The sequence below is a fragment of the Rhincodon typus genome, chromosome 2 (assembly GCF_021869965.1).
Source record: "Rhincodon typus isolate 14 chromosome 2, sRhiTyp1.1, whole genome shotgun sequence".
NCBI classification, from domain to species: domain Eukaryota; kingdom Metazoa; phylum Chordata; class Chondrichthyes; order Orectolobiformes; family Rhincodontidae; genus Rhincodon; species Rhincodon typus.
Genome location: NC_063333.1, coordinates 13225672 through 13246085, shown reverse-complemented (window position 1 = coordinate 13246085; position 20414 = coordinate 13225672). Strand labels below are relative to the sequence as shown.

The following is a 20414-nucleotide window of genomic DNA, read 5'->3' as shown; positions in this document are numbered from 1 at the left end:
ACTAGCAAATGTTGTCCCCTTGTTCAAGAAGGGGAGTAGAGACAACCCTGGTAATTATAGACCAGTGAGCCTTACTTCGGTTGTGGGTAAAGTGTTGGAAAGGATTATAAGAGATAGGATTTATAATCATCTAGAAAGGAATAATTTGATTAGGGATAGTCAACACGGTTTTGTGAAGGGTAGGTCGTGCCTCACAAACCTTATTGAGTTCTTTGAGAAGGTGACCAAACAGGTGGATGAGGGTAAAGCGGTTGATGTGGTGTATTTGGATTTCAGTAAAGCGTTTGATAAGGTTCCCCATGGTGGGCTATTGCAGAAAATACGGAGGCATGGGATTGAGGGTGATTTAGCGGTTTGGATCAGAAATTGGCTAGCTGTAAGAAGACAGAGGGTGGTGGTTGATGGGAAATGTTCATCCTGGAGTTCAGTTACTAGTGGTGTACCGCAAGGATCTGTTTTGGGGCCACTGCTGTTTGTCATTTTTATAAATGACCTGGATGAGGGCGTAGAAGGATGGGTTAGTAAATTTGCGGATGACACCAAAGTCGGTGGAGTTGTGGATAGTGCAGAAGGATGTTGTAGGTTACAGAGGGACATCGATAAGCTGCAGAGCTGGGCTGAGAGGTGGCAAATGGAGTTTAATGCGGACAAGTGTGAGGTGATTCACTTTGGAAGGAGTAACAGGAATGCAGAGTACTGGGCTAATGGTAGATTCTTGGTAGTGTGGATGAGCAGAAAGATCTCGGTGTCCATGTGCATAGATCACTGAAAGTTGCCACCCAGGTTGATAGTGTTGTTAAGAAGGCGTACAGTATGTTAGGTTTTATTGGTAGAGGGATTGAGTTTCGGAGCCATGAGGTCATGTTGCAGCTGTACAAAACTCTGGTGCGGCCACACTTGGAGTATTGCGTACAGTTCTGGTCACCGCATTATAGGAAGGATGTGGAAGCATTGGAAAGGGTGCAGAGGAGATTTACCAGGATGTTGCCTGGTATGGAGGGAAGGTCTTATGAGGAAAGGCTGAGGGTTTTGAGGCTGTTTTCGTTAGAGAGAAGAAGGTTAAGAGGTGACTTGATAGAGACATACAAGATCATCAGAGGATTAGATAGGATGGACAGTGGGAGCCTTTTTCCTTGGATGGTGATGGCTAGCACGAGGGGACATAGCTTTAAATTGAGGGGTGATAGATATAGGACAGATGTCAGAGGTAGGTTCTTTACTCAGAGCGTAGTAAGGGCGTGGAATGCCCTGCCTGCAAAAATAGTAGACTCGCCCACTTTAAGGGCATTTAAATGGTCATTGGATAAACATATGGATGATAATGGAATAGTTTAGGTTAGATGGGCTTCAGATTGGTTTTCACAGGTCGGCGCAACATCGAGGGCCGAAGGGCCTGTACTGCGCTGTAATGTTCTATGTTCTATGTTCTATGCTAATGTTTTCACAAAGTGGCTGTCAGTCACTTGAATCCTGGCACAGAGTTTTTTGAAAGTACTTTAACAATTAATTTATAGCAGCATAAATTCTACCTAGATATCTAGCCAACAGTAAATGTCTAAATTGGGGGAAGGCCAATTTCAATATCATTAGACAGGATCTGGCAAACTTACTGGGAGTAGATACTTGCAGGTAAGTGTAAATTTAGAAAATGAGAGTCTTTTAAAAGTAGTAGAGTGAGAATTCAGGGCCAGTGTGTTTCTCTTGAAGTGAAGGGCAACATCAACATGTCAAGGAATGTCAAGGGGTATGGAGAGTTTGATGAAGAAAAAGGTGGAAGCAAAGGTCAGGTAAGCACATTAAAAACAGGGGAGATAGTAAGAACTGCCGACGCTGGAGTCAGAGATAACACAGTGTGGAGCTGGAGGAACTCAGCAAGCCAGGCAACATCAGAGGAACAGGAAAGCTGACGTTTTGGGTCAGGATATTCATTTTCTGAAGAAGGGTCCCGACCCGAAACGTCAGCTTTCCTGCTCCTCTGGTGCTGCCTGGCCTGCTGTGTTCCTCCAGCACCACACTATTAAAAACAGGGGAGGCCGTTTAAAAGTATAGAGAGTGTAAGGGCTACTTAAAAAAATAAATTAGAAGAGCAAACAGTAGCCATGAAATATCTTTGGCAGATAGAATCAAGAAAAACTCCAAGATGTTTTATAAGTGTATTAAGAGTAAGAGTATTACCAGGGAAAGAGTGGGGCCTATTTGAGACTAAAGGGACAACCTGTACGTGGAGCCAGTGGACTTAGGTGAGGGCTTAGATGAATATTTCTCATATGTATTCACAAAAAAGAAAGACATTGTAACTGGGGATTTCAGTTGGGATGGTGAGATTCTGGAGCATGTTTAAGATTAATAGGGAGGAGGTATTAGATGTTTAGCGGACATAAAGGTACATAACTCCCCAGGGCCTGATGAGATGTATCCTAAGCTGCCATGGGAGGCAAGGGAGGAAATTGCTGGGGCCCTGGTGGAAATATTTAATACTGTATCAACCAAAGGTGAAGTGCCAGATGACTTGAAGATGGTTAATGTAGTTCCTTTGTTCAAGAAGGGCAGCAGGGATAGGCCAGGTAATTGCAGACCAATTATTCTGATATTAGTAATCGGGAAATAATTCGAAGGACATGATTAATCAATACTTGGAAAGGCAGGGATTGATCAGGGATGGCACGGATTTGTTAGAGGGAGATCCTTTTTGACTACTTCAATTGACAGTTTTGAAAAGGTAACTGCATATATTGATGAGGGTAGTGCAGTTAATGTGGTTATGTATATTATGTAAATGTAGAGGCAAAGTTAGTAAGTTTGCAGATGACATGAAAATTGGTGGTGTTACTGACAGTGAAGAGGATAGTCTCAGGCTACAGTCTGATATTGATCAGCTGGCAAATTAGGCAGAGCAATGGCGGATGGAATTTAATCCTGATAAGTGTGAGGTGATGCATTTGGGGAGGTCTAATAAGGGAAGGACATAGACAATGAATGGTAGGTCCCCAGGGAGTACTGAGGACCAAAGGGACCTGCGTGCAGTTCTGGTCACCACACCATCAGAAGGATGTGATTGCACTGGAAAGAATGCAGAAGATATTCCGCAGAATGTTGCATGGGATGAGAAGGGTGCTATGTGGAGATACTTGCTAGGCTGGAGGCTGAGGGGAGATATACAAAATTATGAAAGGTATAGACAGAGTAGATTGTGAGAATCTCTTCCCCATCCCCATGGCAGACACATCTAAGATTAGAGAGCATAAGTTAAAGGTGGGGAGTAAGTGGTTTAGTGGAAATCTGAGAAAAAGAAATTCACCCAGATGATGGTAGAAATGTGGAACATGCTGCCTGAGAGGATGGTGGAGAAAGATACTCTTGCAACATTTAAGAAGCACCTTGAAGAGCACTTAAAATGCAGGGTATAGTCGGCTATGGACCAAGTGCAGGTAAATGGCATTAGTGTAGTTGGTGTTTGTTGGTTGGCATAAGCATGATGGGCCGAAGAGTCTGTTTCTATGCTGTATGACCTATGACTCTTTCTTTGTTACTCTGAGCTTTCACTACCTGTGACAGATCAGAGACCCAACTTCATTTCTGAGGAGATAACAAGGTGTGGAGCTGGATGAACACAGCGGGCCAGGCAGCATCAGAGGAGCAGGAAAGCTGACGTTTCAGGTCTGGACCCTTCTTCAGAAATGGCGGGAGGGAAGGGAGCTCTGAAATAAATAGAGAGAGGGGGAGGCGGTGGTAGGAGGTGGATAGTGGAGTAGGTAGGTGGAGAGAAGACGGACAGGTCAAGGAGGCGGGGATGAAGCCAGTAAAGGTGAGTGTAGGTAGGGAGTTGGGATGGGGGTTGGTCAGTGAGGTTGGAGGGGCGGGTAGGTGGGAGAGAGGACGGACAGGTCAAGGAGGCAGGGATGAAGCTAGTAGATGAGTGTAGGTAGGAAGTAGGGGTGGGGGTTGGTCATTGAGGTAGGAGGAGCGGATAGGTGGGAGAGAAGACGGACAGGTCAAGGAGGTGGGGACGAGAGGGGGCGCTGATTTTAGGATGAGGTCGGGGGTGGGGAGATTTTGAAGCTCGTAAAATCCACATTAAGACCATTGGGTTGTAGGATTCCAAGGTGAGATATGAGGTGCTGTTCCTCCAGCTTTCGGATGGCGTCATTGTGACACTGGAGGAGGCCAGGATGGACATGTCATCCAGGGAGTGGGAGGGGAGTTGAAGTGGTTCGCGACTGGGAGGTGTTGTCGTTTGTCACGAACTGAGCGTAGGTGCTCCACAGTACGGTCTCCGAGCCTCCGCTTGGTTTCCCCGATGTAGAGGAGGCCACCAGGAACAGCGGATACAATATACCACATTAGCGGATGTGCAGATGAACATCTGTTTAATGTGGAAGGTTTTCTTGGGGCCTGGGATGGGGGTGAGGGGGGAGGTGTAGGGGCAGGTGTAGCACCTCCTGCGGTTGCAGAGAAAAGTGCCAGGGGTGGTGGGGCTAGTGGGGAGTGTATCCTTCCTTGACCTGTCCGACTTCTCTCCCACCTATCCGCTCCTCCTACCTCACTGACCAACCCCCACCCCCACTTCCTACCTACACTCATCTACTAGCTTCATCCCCGCCTCCTTGACTGTCCGTCCTCCCACCCCCCCTCCCGCCCCTCCCTCCTCACTGACCCCCACCCCAACTCCCTACCTACACTCACCTTTACTGGCTTCATCCCCGCCTCCTTGACCTGTCCGTCTTTTCTCCACCTATCTGCTCCATTATTCACCTTCTATCACCGTCCCCCCCCTCTATTTATTTCAGAGCCCCTTCCCCTCCCCCATTTCTGAAAAAGGGTCTAGGCCCGAAATGTTAGCCTTCCTGCTCCTCTGATGCTGCTTGGCCTGCTGTGTTTATCCAGCTCTACACCTTGTTATCTCAGATTCTCCAGCATCTGCAGTTCCTACTATCTCTTCATTTCAGAGGAGACTTGTTTGAATGCTTTGCTTAGAATCTGCAGCTTCCCAGCTTTGAAAGCAAGAAATAGCAATAGGAGAAGAGCATTCAGCCTGCTAAGCTTGCTCTGCTACTCGATACGATCATTGTTGATGTTTGGCTTCAGTACTACTTTACTGCCCACTCCCATACCCCTTGACTCCCTGAGAGAATAACTCTTGTCTATCCCAACCTTAAATGTGTGAAATGATGGAACATTCACAACACACTGGATTGGAGAATGCCAAAGATTCACAAAACAAACCGAAAGAACTGCAGATGCTGGAAACCAGAAACAAAAATAGAAATTGCTAGAAAAGCCCAGCAGGTGTGGTAGGATCTGTGGAAAGAAATCAGAGTTAACATTTCAGGTTGAGTGACCGGCGTTCTGTGGAAGGGTCACTCGATCCGAAATGTTAACTCTGGTTTTTCTCCACAGATGCTGCCAGACCTACTGAGCTTTTCCAGCAATTCCTGTTTTTGTTCCCAAAGATTCATAGTCCTTTCACTGAAGGAATTTCTCCTCATCTGTCTTAAATAATTGACCCCTTATCCTGAGATTGTGCTCCATGTTTTAGAATCAAGGGAAACAACCTCTCTGTTTACTCTGCAAGTCCCTTCAGAATCTTGTACATTTCAGTGAGATACCTCTAACTCATCTAAACTCCGGAGAAAATAATTACAATTTACTCAGCCTTTCATTGTTGCAGAGATCAATCCAGTGACCCTTCTCTTTATTGTCTCCAATGCAAGTTTATCCTCCTTCAAACATGGAGACCAAAATTAAATACAGTATTCCAGACGCAGTCTCATCAAAGCCCTATACAAGACCTCATTATTCCTGTACATCAATCCCCTTGCAATAACAGGCCAATGGTGCTAAACTGCTTCCCTAATTGTTTGCTGTACCAACATGCTGACCTTCAGCGTTCCTACCACGAGTACATTGAAATTTCTCCGAATGTCAACATTTACAAGGCTCATACATTTTAAAAAATGACTCCGCCTTTCCATTCTGCCATATTGTTGCCCACTCACGTAACCTATCTATATCTGTTTACAGCCTCTGTGTTCTCCTCACAGCTTAACATTTGCACTAACTTTGTATTGTCAGCAAACATTGACACTTTGTCTCTTCGTCTAAGTTATTAATGTGTATTGTACATAGTTGAGGCCCCAGCACTGAGACTTGTTGCATTCCACTAGTTGCAGCCTGCCAACTATATTAACCCTTAAGTTCACCAGACGAATTGCTGGGATGCCAGGTTGCTCATTACAGGAGAGACTGGGTTCACTGAGTCTGTATTCCCTAAAGTTCAGAAGAATGAGGGAGGATCTCATTGAAACATACAGAATTCTGACAGAGCTGGACAGACTGGATGCAGGGATGATGTTTCCCCTGGTCAGGGAGTCTGGAAGAAGAGGTCATGTTCTCAGGAAAGCCAGTAGCCTTGATACGAGGGAAAAATTTCTTCACCCAGAGGGTGGTGAACCTGTGGAATTCCCTACCAAGAAGGCTGCGGAGGCAAAGTCAATGAATATATTTAAGAAAGCAATAGATTTATATAAGCTAAAGATATTAAGGGGTATGGGGAGAGAGTAAGAGTATAGTGCTGATAAAGAAGATCAGCATGTTAATGTTGAATGGCTGAGCAAGCTTGATGTGGTAGTGGTTATGGGTTTGAAAGATGCTATTGAAGGAATCTTGGCCAATTTCTGCAGTGCATGTACACTGTATGTTGGAGAAGTTAAGGAGATAGGTGACTTGGAAGAGGGGGGAAGCCATGAGTACATTTCTATATCAAAATTAACATTTTTAAATCAGTCTGTTGAAGATCAGAATGCAGTGTAGGTCAGGGCGCATGGAGGTAATGAAAAAATGGGAGTTGGTGTGAGTTTGCACTCATAAAGCAGTTTTGTGGATGAGCTGTAGTTTACAAAGGTTCGGACCTTTTGTTGGTTATAATGGAAAGAATAAGGGTTAGAAGCTCAGCTCACTGTCAAACAGCACTGTAACAATCTGGGTCAATATATGACAGTGTCCAGGGAACGGCATGGAAATTAGTGACAAGGACAGAAACAGTGACTAGGGAGGCATTAGTGTAGTGGTAATGCCACTCGCCTAGTAATACAGAACCTGAGGCTATCATTCTGTAGAACGTGGGTTCAGAACCTTTCAGGGCAGATAATGAAATTTGAATACAATTTTTAAAAATCTGAAATTAAAAAGCTGGTCTGCATGAAACCACTGTCAATTGTTGTAAATACCCATCTGGTTCACTAATCTCCTTGTGCTGCTGTCCTTACCAGGTGACTCCATACCCACAGCAGTGTCCTCAGGAAAGTTAGAGCTGGGCAATAAACTCTGACCTAGTCAGTGATACCCATATCCCACAAATGACTTAAAAAGGGCCTTGAATAATGGGTTTGGTCTCCATTGCGTTTGATTAGAAGATTTTCCATCACTTAGTGGCATTTTTTTTCTTTTTTTTTCTCAAGGGATGTGGGTGTTATTGGCAAGACTGGCATTTGTCACCCATTCATAATTGCCCTTGAACTGAGTGACTTGCCAGGCCATTTCAGAGGACAGTTAAGAGTCGAGCACATTGCTATGGATCTGGAGTCACATTTAGGTCAGACCAGGTAAGGACAGTAGATGTCCCAATGGATGTTAGCGAACCAAATGGATATTTATTACAATCAGTGATTGCTCCACAGTCACCATTGGACTAGCTTTCAAATTTCAGATTTATTAATAAAATTACAGTTCTACCAGTTGCGATGGTGGGATTTGAACACCAGTGCCCAGAACATTAGCCTGGGCCTCTGGTCTATCAGTCCAGTAACATTACCACCATGCCTCCATCTCTGTAAAGGCTGGAATGGTCTGACGACATGGAAGTGATGGAGGGGTCACAGAAGGCTGTGGAAAGGTCAATCTGAATGTTATCAGCAAACTGACATCATCTCCTTGGATGGGTTTGCTGGAAGGGCAACCTATAGATGAGAAGGTGGTGCATGACAAGGTAAATCCTTCAGGAACTCCAGACATAATGGTGCACAAATGAGAAGAGAAGCAATTGTAGGAGATTGTCTGACCACAAATGACTAATGTGACAAGTTGTGCCTTTAAGAAGGAGTTATTCTATCCTGTTTCTCTTGGAGAGGGGTGTTGTAAACCTGGTGATGAGATGTCTGCTCCATGGAAAGCAGCGTAAATGGCTTTGGGTTTTTTAATAAAGTAGACAGAAGAAGCATGAGTGGGTGGAGTCAGGTTCACACAGACCCAAGGTTTTAGTTTTTGCTTTCAGTTGTTGAAGTTAGGGTTTTTGGTGCTGAAGCTGCTTGGTACAGCTCTCTTTCTGCTGCTAGGTTCATTCTTTCAGTTTTTCCTTTCTCCTGGACTGAAGGAGATAGAAAGTGAGGGAAATCTGTTTTGCTGAATTTGCCTTTGCCAAGGGTGTGTTTATAGGATGCTGCTATTTTGGAACAATTGATGAGTAGTAGTTAAATAATATATTATTTCTGTTAAGTAATTTATTAGAGTTAAGGTTATGCCAAATCTTCTTTTTTGTTGTTTGTATTTTAACTGTAGTGTAAGAATCAAGTGTGTTTTGCTTATAGCCTAGTAGTTTGACCAAATAAACCACATCGGACCACAGCATGTTATGCTTGCCTTTAAATAAGATAAAAGTTAGGGTCTAGGCTATCTCATTGATATGTTTTGAGGGGATCTGGTTTGGTCCATAACACTAGGAACCAAGAGAGGACAGTCCAGCTCAGCTGGACAGTGGAGTTTCGGCATTAGAGAGAAGGAAACAAACTTTGCTTCGTGTTGTGAAAAGAATGGAAACCTGACTGCAAAGTGTGGAGTTAGAGGAAAGATAGAGCATGGATTTGGGCAGCAACAATAGGTGATAGGACTCCAGAGGGGAAATGGAGTTTGGAGATAACCAGACACTTGCAAGCACAGAAAGGTAAAGAGTCGGCTTTTTTTCCGGCAGAGGGAGGTGGAGAGAGATTTGAGAAGGATGATGACAGTGGCCGAAGCAGGGAAAACATTTCCAGTCTCAGCTAGCGCTGGTGCAGGAAGGCAGTCCAGAGAATTAGGTTGAAAGAGCAGAGTTGGACAAGATGAGCTGAAAGAGGACATGAGGGGAGATCTGAGAAAAAAAAACTAAGGAAATTTGGGTGCAGGGCTAGGACAGGGGCGAAACATGAAGAAAGTCAGTTTTATGACACAGGGATGGACGGTTACAGCAGGTAAGAAATTTCCATGTAAAGGTTTCCGTTTGATCTTGTTTTTGGCCTGGTTCTTATTGCATCTTAAGGCAACAGAAACAACTATTACTTTCCTATTATTATCACATCTCAGGATGGTTAGTGACTCCTGTGTTTTGTTTTCCGGTTTCACAGTAGGTATTTACTCTTTAAAATCTCCAAGCATCTATTATCGAGTGATGTGTGTTTGTATTAGCCCCTCCTGAGTTGAAGGTGGTAGAATAAACACTGAAATATAGCCAGGTAAAGAAAGCTTCACTCCAAATCCTGGACACCCTACTAAATACATAGCAATGGACACAAATAAGCAATCTCCAGCTGGAAATGAAAGCTAGTTAAATGTGAGGTGCTACATTTTGATAAGGCAAATCAGGGCAGGACTTATACACTTATTGGTAAGGTCCTGGGGAGTGTTGCCGAACAAAGAGACCTTGGAATGCAGGTTCATAGTTCCTTGAAAGTGGAGTCGCAGGATAGTGAAGAAGGCATTTGATATGCTTGCCTTTATTGGTCAGCACATTGAGTATAAGAGTTTGGAGGTCATATTGCGGCTGTACCACTTTTGGAATACTGTGTTCAATTCTGATCTCCTTTCTATCGGAAAGGTGTTGTGAAACTTGAAAGGGTTCAGAAAAAATTTACAAGGATGTTGCCAGGGTTGGAGGGTTTGAGTGACAAGGAGAGGCTGAATAGGCTGGGGCTATTTTCTGTGCAGTGTTGGAGGCTAAGGCAGAGGGACCCAGTGACAGTGAAGGAACGGTGATATAGTACCAAGTCAGGATGGTGAGTGGCTTGGAGGGGAACTTGAAGGTGGTGGTGTTCCCATATGTCTACTGCCTTTGTCTTTCTAGATGGAAGTGGTCATGGGTTTGGAAGGTGCTGTCTGAGGGTCTTTGGTGAGTTTCTGCAGTGCATCTTGTAGATAGTACACACTGCTGCTACTGAGCATTGGTAGTGAAGGGAGTGGATGCTTGTGGATGTGGTGCCAATCAAGTGGGCTGCTTTGTCCTGGATGGTGTCAAGCTTCTTGAGTGTTGTTGGGGCTGCACTTATCCAAGCACGTGGGGAGTATTCCATCACACTCCTGACTTGTGCCTTGTAGGTAGTGGATTGGCTGTGGGGAGTCAGGAGGTGAGTTACTTGCTGCAGTATTGTGTTTATTACGTAGTGAGTCCAGTTGATTTTCTGGTCAATGGTAACCCCCAGGATATTGATAGTGGGGATTCAGTGAGGGTAACACCATTGAATGTCAAGAGACAGTATATTGTCTAGATCTTATTGCATTTGAACATGGACTGCTTCAATATTAGGGGAGTCATGAATGGTGCTGAACATTGTGCAATCATCGGCGAACATCCCACTTCTGACCTTATGATGGAGGGAAGGTCACTGATGAAGCAGCTGAAGATGATTGGGCCTAGGACAGTACCCTGAGTACCATCTACCTATATGTCCAGTGTGACTCCAGCTCTCTTTATCCATGTGTGAGCCAAGGCTGTAATGAGGTCAGGAGCTGAGTGGCCCTGGCGGAACCCAAACTGGGTGTCACTGAGCAGGTTATTGCTGTGCAGGTGCTGCTTGATAGCGCTATTGGTGACACCTTCCATCACTTTACTGATAATTGAGAGTAGACTGATTGGGTGGTAATTGGTTGGGTTTGATTTTGTCTTGCTTTTTGTGTAGGGGACTTATCTCGGCAATTTTCCACATTGTGGGATAGATGTCAGTGTTGAAACTGGACTGGAACAGCTTGGCTATGGGGAGTGGCAAGCTCTGGAGCACAAGTCTTCAGTCCTATTGCTGGAATGTTGTCAGGGCCCATAGCCTTTGCAGTATCCAGTACCTTGATACCTCAAAGGTAGTTATCTCAGGATTACTACCCGTGCCACGAGCTAGTCAGAGTAGAAACAGCAGGATGTATAGGATGAACACATGGCTGAAAGGATGGTGTGAGGGGGAGGGTTTCAGATTTGTGGGGCATTGAGACTGATTTTGGAGGTGATGGGACCTGTACAAACTGGACAGGTTACACCTGGGTAACACTGGGACTGATGTCCTTAGAGGGATATTTGGTAGCGTGGTTGGGGAGGGTTTAAACTAGTGTGGCAGAGAGATGAGAACCAGAGGTGTAGGGCAGTAGATGCAGAAATTAAGGGAGAGGTAGAAACCAAGACAAACATGACTAAGAACAAGAACAGGCAGGGAAACACTACTGAAGAGAGCAGGGGAGGTGGTCTGAAATGCATGGGTTTCAGTATGAGAAGTATAATAGGCAAGGTAGATGAGCTTAGTGCTTTGGTTAGTACTTGGAACTATGACATTATTACAATTATGGAGACTTGACTGAAAGAGGGACAGGACTGGCAGCTGGATGTCCCAGGACTATGATATTTCACATGTGGTAGAAGGGGATGTAAAAGGGGTGAGAAGTTGCATTCCTGGTAAAAGAAGTATCTCACAGCTGTACTGAGGGAGGATACGGTAGAGGACTCATGCAGCAAGGCAAAATGGGTAGGACTCAGGAATAGGAAAGGTGAAATCACAATGCTGGGGGTATACTACAGGCCTCCCAACAGCCAGAGGGAGATAGAGGAGAGAAGATGTACACAGATTTTGAAAAGATGTAAAAACAGCAGGGTTGTTGTGGTGGGTGATTTTAACTTCCCCTATATTAACTGGGAGTCATTTCATGCGAGGGCCTTGGATGAGTCAGAATTTGTAAGAACTATTCAGGAGGGTTTCTTGATATAGCATGTAAATAGTCCAACCAAGGAAGGGGTTATACTGGGATAACAAGGTGTAGAGCTGGATGAACACAGCAGGCCAAGCAGCGTCAGAGGAGCAGGAAGGCTGACGTTTTGGACCTAGACCCTTCTTCAGAAATGGGGGAGGGGAAAGGTGTTCTGAAATAAATAGGGAGAGAGGGGGAGGCGGATAGAAGATGGATAGAGGAGAAGATAGGTGGAGAGGACACAGACAGGTCAAAGAGGCGGGGATGGAACCAGGAGAGGTGAGTGTGGGTGGGGAGGTAGGGACGAGATAGGTCAGTCCAGGGAGGACAGACAGGTCAAGGGGGTGGGATGAGGTTAGTAGGTAGGAGATGGGGATGGGGCTTGGGGTGGGAGGAGGGAATAGGTGGGAGGAAGGACAGGTTAGGGAGGCGGGGATGAGCTGGGCTGGCTTTGGGATGATGTAGGGGGAGGCAAGATTTTGAAACTTGTTAAGTCCACATTGATACCATTGGGCTGCTGGGTTCCCATTGCGGAATATGAGTTGCTGTTCCTGCAATCTTCGGGTGGCATCATTGTGGCACTGCAGGAGGCCCAGGATGGACATGTCGTCTGAGGAATGGGAGGGGGAGTTGAAATGGTTTGCAACTCGGAGGTGCAGTTGTTTAGTGCAAACTGAGCATAGGTGTTCTGCAAAGCGGTCCCCAAGCCTCCGCTTGGTTTCCCCGATGTAGAGGAGGCCACAACGGGAACAGCGGATGCAGTATACCACATTAGCAGATATGCAGGTGAACATCTGCTTGATATGGAAAGTCTTCTTGGGGCCTGGGATGGGGGTGAGGGAGGAGGTATGAGGGCAGGTGTAGCACTTCCTGCGGTTGCAGGGAAAAGCGCCGGGTGTGGTGGGGCTGGAGGAGAGTGTGGAGCGGACAAGGGAGTCCCGGAGAGAGTGTTCCCTCCGGAAAGCAGATAAGGGTGGGGAGGGAAAGATGTCTTTGGTGGTGGGGTCGGATTGCAGATGGCGGAAGTGTCGGAGGATGATGCGTTGGATCCAGAGGTTGGTGGGGTGGTACGTGAGGATGAGGGGGATTCTGTTTTGGTTGTTCTTGCGGGTAGGGGGTGTGAGGGATGAGTTGCGGGGAAAGCGGGAGACACGGTCGAGGGCGTTCTCAACCACTGAGGGGGGGACGTTGCGGTCCTTGAAAAATGAGGACATCTGAGATGTACGGGAGTGGAATTCCTCATCCTGGGAGCAGATGCGGCGGAGGCGAAGGAATTGGGAATAGGGGAAGGTGGGTGGGAGGAGGTGTATTCAAGGTAGCTGTGGGAGTTAGTGGGCTTGAAATGGATATCGGTTTCTAAGTGTTTGCCGGAGATGGAGACAGAAAGGTCCAGGAAGGAGAGAGAGGTATTAGAGATGGTCCAGGTGAACTTAAGGTTGGGGTAGAAGGTGTTGGTGAAGTGGATGAACTGTTCAAACTCCTCGTGGGAGCACGAGGCGGCGCCGATGCAGTCATCAACGTAACGGAGGAAGAGGTGGGGTTTAGGGCCAGTGTAGGTACGGAAGAGGGATTGTTCCATGTAACCTACGAAGAGGCAGGCGTAGCTTGGGCCCATGCGGGTACCCATGGCCACTCCCTTTGTCTGTAGGAAGTGGGAGGAATTGAAAGAGAAGTTGTTGAGGGTGAGGACGAGTTCGGCTAAGCGGATGAGGGTGTCAGTGGAGGGGGACTGGTCGGGCCTGCGGGACAGGAAGAAGTGGAGGGCCTTTAGGCCACCTGTATGGGGAATGCAGGTGTATAGGGACTGGATGTCCAATTGGAAGTTCTGGAGGAGGTGGAGGGCGTGGGTGGTGTCACGGATGTAGGTAAGAAGTTCCTGGACCAAGGGGGAGAAAATGGAGTCGAGATAGGTGGAGATAAGTTCAGTGGGGCAGGAGCAGGCGGAGACAATGGGTCGACCAGGGCAGTCAGGTTTGTGGATTTTGGGAAGGAGATAGAAGCGGGCGGTGCGGGGTTGGGGAACGATGAGGTTGGAGGCTGTGGGTGGAAGGTCACCTGAGGTGATGAGGTTGTGGATGGTTTGGGAGATGATGGTTTGGTGCTCGGGGGTGGGGTCATGATCAAGGGGGCGGTAGGAGGAGGTGTCAGAGAGTTGGCGTCTGGCCTCGGCGATGTAGAGGTCAGTGCGCCATACTACAACTGCTCCTCCCTTGTCCGCGGGTTTTATGGTGAGGTTGGGATTGGAGCAGAGGGAGCGGAGGGCTGCACGTTCTGCGGGGGAGAGGTTGGAGTGGGTGAGGGAGGTGGAGAGGTTGAGGCGATTGATGTCTTGATGGCAGTTGGAGATGAAGAAGTCGAGGGAGGGTAGGAGGCCTTGGGGTGGTGTCCAGGAGGAGGGGGTGTGTTGGAGGAGGCAGAAGGGGTCAGTAGAGGGAGGCTTAGGTTCACGGTTGAAGAAGTACGCGCGGAGGCGGAGGTGGCAAAAAAATTGCTCAATGTCCAAACGTGAGTGGTATTCGTTGATGTGTGGTTGCAGGGGGACAAGGTGAGCCCTTTATTGAGGACTGAGCGTTCGTCCTCAGTTAGGGGGAGGTCTGGGGGGATGGTGAAGACTCGGCAGGGCTGGGTGCTGCTGTCTCCTCTGGAGATACTGGTTATACTGGAGCTGGTTTTGGGAAATGAGTCTGGCCAGGTGAGTGAAGCTTCAGTCGGGGAGCATTTCGGGAGTTGTGACCACAATACCGTGAGTTTTAAGATACTCATGGATAGGGATAACAACAGTCCTCAGGTGAAAGTGTTAAATTGGGTGAAGTCAAACAACAGTATTAGGCAGGGATAGTAGGAACTGCAGATGCTGGAGAATCCGAGACAACAAGGTGCAGGGCTGGATGAACACAGCAGGCCAAGCAGCATCATAGGAGCAGAATGTTGATTGGCAGTGGCTGTTTGAGGGTAAATCTACATTGGGCGTGTGGGAGTATGTCAAATGGCAGTTGATAAGAGTTCAGGAGTGGCACGTTCCTGCGAGAATGAAGGATAGGTATGGCAAGTTACTTGAATGTTGCACGACCAGGGATGTTATGATCTTGGTTAAAAAGAAAAAGGAAGCATTCGTAAGATCTCGGAGGATAAGAACTGACGAAGCCCTTGAAGTATGTAAGGATATTAGGAAAGAACTTAAACAAGGAATTAGAAAGGCTAAAAGGGATCATGAAAGGTCATCAGCAAACAGGATTAAGGAGAAACCCAAGGCTTTTTGTACATATATAGAAGTGACAGATTTTTTTTAATGCACCATGTCACCAAACACTCTATCTGCTTGCTGTATTTTCACTCATCATTGTTAGATATCCATCCCACTGCAGTGGTGTCATCAGCAAACCTGTAGATGGCGATGGTTTGAAATTTGGCAACAGTGTCATAAGTATAAAGGGAGTATAGTAGGGATCTATCCCTGAATACTGAGAGAGGAAGAGAACAAATTGTTGGAGCATTGACAGACATCTTCATATCCTCCTGGCCACAGGTCAGGTCCCAGAGGACTGGAGAATAGCCAATGTTGCTCCATTGTTTAAGAAAGGTAGCAGGGAATTACCAGCCTGTAAGCCTCACATCTATGGTAGGGAAATTATTGGAAAAGATGCTGAGGGATAAGATCTATAAGCATTTAGAAGCAAATGGACTGATTAGCTATAGACAGCATGGTTTTGTGTGGGGGAGATTGTGCCTCACTAACTTGATCGAGTTTTTTGAGGAAGTGACGAAGATGATTGATGAAGGAAAAGTGGTTGATGTTGTCTACATGGACTTCAGTAAAGCATTTGGCAAGGTCCCTCATGGCAGACAGGTACAAAAGATGATGTCACATGGTATCAGGGGTGAGCTGGCAAGATGGACACAGAACTGGCTTAATCATAGGAGACAGAGCAGTGGAAGGATACTTTTCGGAATGGAGGGTTGTGACTAGTGATGTTCCACAGGGATCAGTGCTGGGACATCTGCTGTCTGCGGTCTCAATAAATGACTTGAAGGAAAACCTGTCTGGTCTAATAAATAAGTTTGCGGATAAAACAAAGATTGGTGGAGTTGTGGATAGTGAGAATGATTGTCAGAGGATATAGCAGGATATAGATCAGTTGGAGGCATGGGTAGAAAAATGGCAGATGGAGTTTAATCCAGACAAATGTGTGGTGATGCATTTTGGAAGGTCAAGTACAGGTGGAAATTATACAGTGAATGGCAGAACTGTTGGAGTATTGATATGCAGAGGGATCTGGGTGTGCAGGTCCACAGATCACTGAAGGTGGCAACGCAGGTAGAGAAGGTAGTAAAAAAGGCCTATGGCATGCTTGACATCATTGGAAGGGCCATTGAGTTAAAGGATGGATAAGTTACGCTGCAGCTTTATAGAACTTTAGTTAGGCCACACTTAGAATATTGCATACAGTTCCAGTCACCACATTACCAGAAGGATGTGGATGCTTTGGAGAGGGTACAGAAAAGGTTTACCAGGATGTTGCCTGGTATAAGGGATTTTGGCTATGAAGAAAGGTTGACTAGACTGGGTTTGTTTTCACTGGAATGCAGGAGCTTGAAGGGCAACCTAATAGAAGTTTATTAGATTGTGAATGGCATGGGTAGATTGAAAGTAAGAGGCTTTTTTCCCCAGGGTGGAAAGGTCGATTACTCGGGGACACAGGTTCAAGGTGTGGGGTGAGGGGAAGTTCAAAAGAAGTATCCGAGGCAAGTTTTTCACACAGTGGGTGGTGAGTGCCTGAAACACGCTGCCAGAGGAGGTAGTGGAAGCAGAAACCATAGCAGCATTCAAGAAGCACCTGGTTGAATACATGAAAGGGGAGGGAATAGAGGGATACGGATCCAGTAAGTGAAGCAGTTTTAGTGTGGAAGGGCAGAATGTGTTGGCACAGGCTTGGAGGGCCAAAGGGCCTGTTCCTGTGCTGTGTTGTTTTTTTTTATGTGGGGTGAATCAAATTGCCCGAGGACTGGTATCTGTGATGCTGGGGACCACTGGAGGAGGCCAAGATGGATCATCATCTCAGCATTTCTGGCTGAAGACTGCTGTGAATGTTTCAGCAGTTACATCTGATTGTCCAGTTACATCCTGGCGGAAATGCAATGGGGAAGAAAATGGCTGCAACCACACGTGGAGTGCATGGAGTAAGTGTCCAGATCTGCGAGGGAAAGGATCGCAGAACCCAGTTATGTAAGGCCCTTTTTAAGGGAAGCAGACATAACACACAGACCCATGAATTGTACACAGCACAGAACTGCACAGTACCTAAACTCTGGCAGTCCTTTTGCACTGACTGCCCATATGCTGTAAACCTCCTTGCTTCAGATATCTCTCACTATTCTCCGAAATGGCACTTTAAAATCTTTTACATCCAACAGAGCCAACAGGTAATGCGTTATCTGAAACGTACCCATTCAGACTGGATAGTATTGAATTAACTGGCTGAATTACATGTTTTGGAATGGGACTTGAACTCCCCCGTTTTGACTGAGAAGTGAGTGTGCTAACCGGTGAGCCACAGTTTAAATGGATAAAGATAGTGGATTAATTCTTTCTGCGTGAAACAATGATCGTGAATCCTCACTTTCTATTTTAACAAAATATTTTTCTTCTAACTCGGCTTCCAGCTGAGTCTGTCTGTGTAAGATTGCTGTAAATTTGGCCTCCAGCTGTGTCTTTGATTCAGTCTGTGCATCTGTTGTGAGCAATTACTTTGCACTGAGATCTGCACCTGTCTTATTTTGGTACTGCTTCCTCTCTTGATGATGAGGACTGAAGCCAAGTCATGACCCTCTGAGCACTTCTGGCCTGCAGCCGTAGAAATCAGAGATGCGAATTGCAACTGATTAGTCTCCTGTCTCCACCAGTGGTATTGATATCTGGACCAAATTGTACTGCAGTCTCTGCAGACCCATTTCCGATCAGTAATGTAGAATGGACTGCAGTTCAGACCTCAGACCTACTTGGGACTGTATCAAATATTTAGCCCACTAAGGTTTCTTAGGAGGACCACAACCTGAAATTTCACCACTGATGAAATAAGACCATAAGGCATAGAAACTAAAGTAGGCCATTCAGTCCATCAAGTCTGCCCCAACGTTCAATGAGGTCATGGCTGATGCGGAAATCCTCAGTTCCACTTTTCTGCCTTTTCCCCATAGTTCTTGGTTCTCTTACTGTAGTGATTGGAACCAGGTTGATCTTGTTGACTATGAGTTCATTGATTGGGGTTGTTAACCTGGGCTAATCAGAAAGCCCTAGCTGACTAATATAACCAGGGGATTTAGAATCTCCTCTATTCAGGGACTGACTCTGAGCTGTAAGTAGATAAAGGGTGACTTGGTGATGGGTTACCAGCCTCTGTGCAGTTATTTCACTTACCGATTAAAATCCAATGATCTCAGTCTGAATATACTTAACCCAGTCTCAATAGCCCTGAGGAAGAATTCCACAGGTTCACTATCTTCTGAGGGAAAATATTCCCCCTCATTTTGTCTTAAATGCGTGACCCCTTATTCTGAGATTATGCCCTCTGATCCTAATCCCTCCCACAAGGGGAACCAACCTTTCCACATCTACCCTGTCAAGTCCCATAAGAATCCTGTATGTTTCTCCAAGGCCACCTCTCGTGTTCCTAAATTCCAATGAATACAGGCCCAACCCATTCAAACTCTCCTCATAGGACAGTCCCTTCATATTCGGTATTAACCAAGTGAACTTTCCATGCACTGCTTCCAATTCCAGAATATCTTTTCTTGGATAAGGGACCAAAAGCTGTTCTCTATATTCCAGCCGTGATCTGATTAGTACCTCGTCACAAATATTCACAGAAGAGGAAGTGGCCATTTGTCCCTAATAGGTCCACTTCCAACCCTCCACCATCTAACCCCACCAACATACCCTTTTAGTCCTATCTCCTTCATGTCTTTGTCGTGCTTACCCTTAAATACATCGATGCTATTTGCCTCAACTACTCCTGATAAAAAGTGAGTTCCATGTTCAGACCTGTCACTGGTTAAACTAGTTTCACCTGAATTCCCAGCTGGAAACCTTTATAGCCTTTTCTTTGATATTAGAGATAACAAGGTGTAGAGCTGGATGAACACAGCAGGCCAAGCAGCATCAGAGGAGCAGGAAAGCTGACGTTTCGGTTGAAAACGTGGGTTCCTTATGTTAACATTAAAACACATGGTTCCAAAACGGATCAGCTGAAGATGAAAGGTTTCCATGTGTACAAGATACTGAAAGGCTTCCAATATTGGAAGGGGAGATTGTTCAGGGCCAAGAGAAAGGGGCAGGGTAGTGGAATTAATTTGATAGCTCTTTCAAAGAACTGGCAATGGTACAATAGACTGACTGGCTTCCTTCTGTGCTCCATTATTTTGTACAAGCTGCAGAAAGCCCTTGACCTTTTGTAAGATTGTGAGGCCATTATGATTTCACATTTTATTCTGCCACAGCACAATTGTTGCAATTACCTTATCTGTATGGATGATTTCTCTTTTGGGCAGTTCTTGCAATTTATGCAGAATCGCTGGAGACTAGACGAGCTGTAATCTGTATATGGGATTTGCAGGGGATATGTTGCTGCATCTTGTTGCTTTTTTTGTGAATTCCTTGTCCTTCAAAAGTGCACGGTTAAAGTAAAAATGTATCAAAACGTTTCCTATTTGATGGGTTTTGGTGTGACAATTTCTGCTATGAGGCCTGATTTGTGTTCCCACCTACAGGGTGAAGACAGCTCCCATTCCAGTGGTAGTCCTTCCAAAGGATTCTTCTCCCGGAATTTTTACAACCGACCCTCCAGCCCCGTTTCTGCTCCAGTGAGGGTGAAGCAGAGCCCTGGTTCTCCAAAAACAGTATTCCCTTTTCCCCAAGACTCTTCGCCAAGGTCTCCCCGGCGAATGAGCTTCAGTGGGATCTTCCGCTCCACCTCGAAGGATTCCTCTGGCAGTTCCACCTCTACCTCGCCTGTCTCCATGAAGTTTTTCTCCAGATCAAGAAAAGGTGAGGGAATTGTTAACACTGGAGGTGCGGTGTGTGTAAAGAGGCTCTCTTTTTGTCCCTTTCTCTCTCTCCATCTGTATCTGTCTCTTTCTCTCTTTCTCTCTCTCTGTCTCTATCTTGTATCTCTCTCGCTGTTGCTTGCTCTCTCTCTCCTTTTGTCTCTCTTTCATTTTCTCTCACTCTCTCTCTCTAACGCACGTTGGAGCATTGGAGGCAGTACAATGAAGGTTCTGTTGACTGTGTCCCCTGGGACGAGAGGGTTGTCCTGTGATGAGGCTGAGTAGATTGGATCTATATTCTCCAGAATCTAGAAGAAAGGGAGGAGTAGATCTCATTGAATCCCCCAGGATTCTGTAAGGACTTGACAGGGTAAATACTGAGAGAATCAGAGCAAAATACTGTG

General features: G+C 46.0%; 1 protein-coding gene across 1 annotated transcript in view; it reads left to right on the top strand.

Annotated features, from left to right (window-relative positions):
* LOC125487346 (5'-AMP-activated protein kinase subunit gamma-2-like) overlaps window positions 1–20414 on the top strand; it is a 213138-nt gene that overhangs the window by 82455 nt on the left and 110269 nt on the right. The window contains exon 3 of the mRNA XM_048618592.1: window positions 19735–20011. Coding sequence (XP_048474549.1) covers window positions 19735–20011 — 277 coding nt within the window. The remainder of the gene's footprint in view (window positions 1–19734; window positions 20012–20414) is intronic.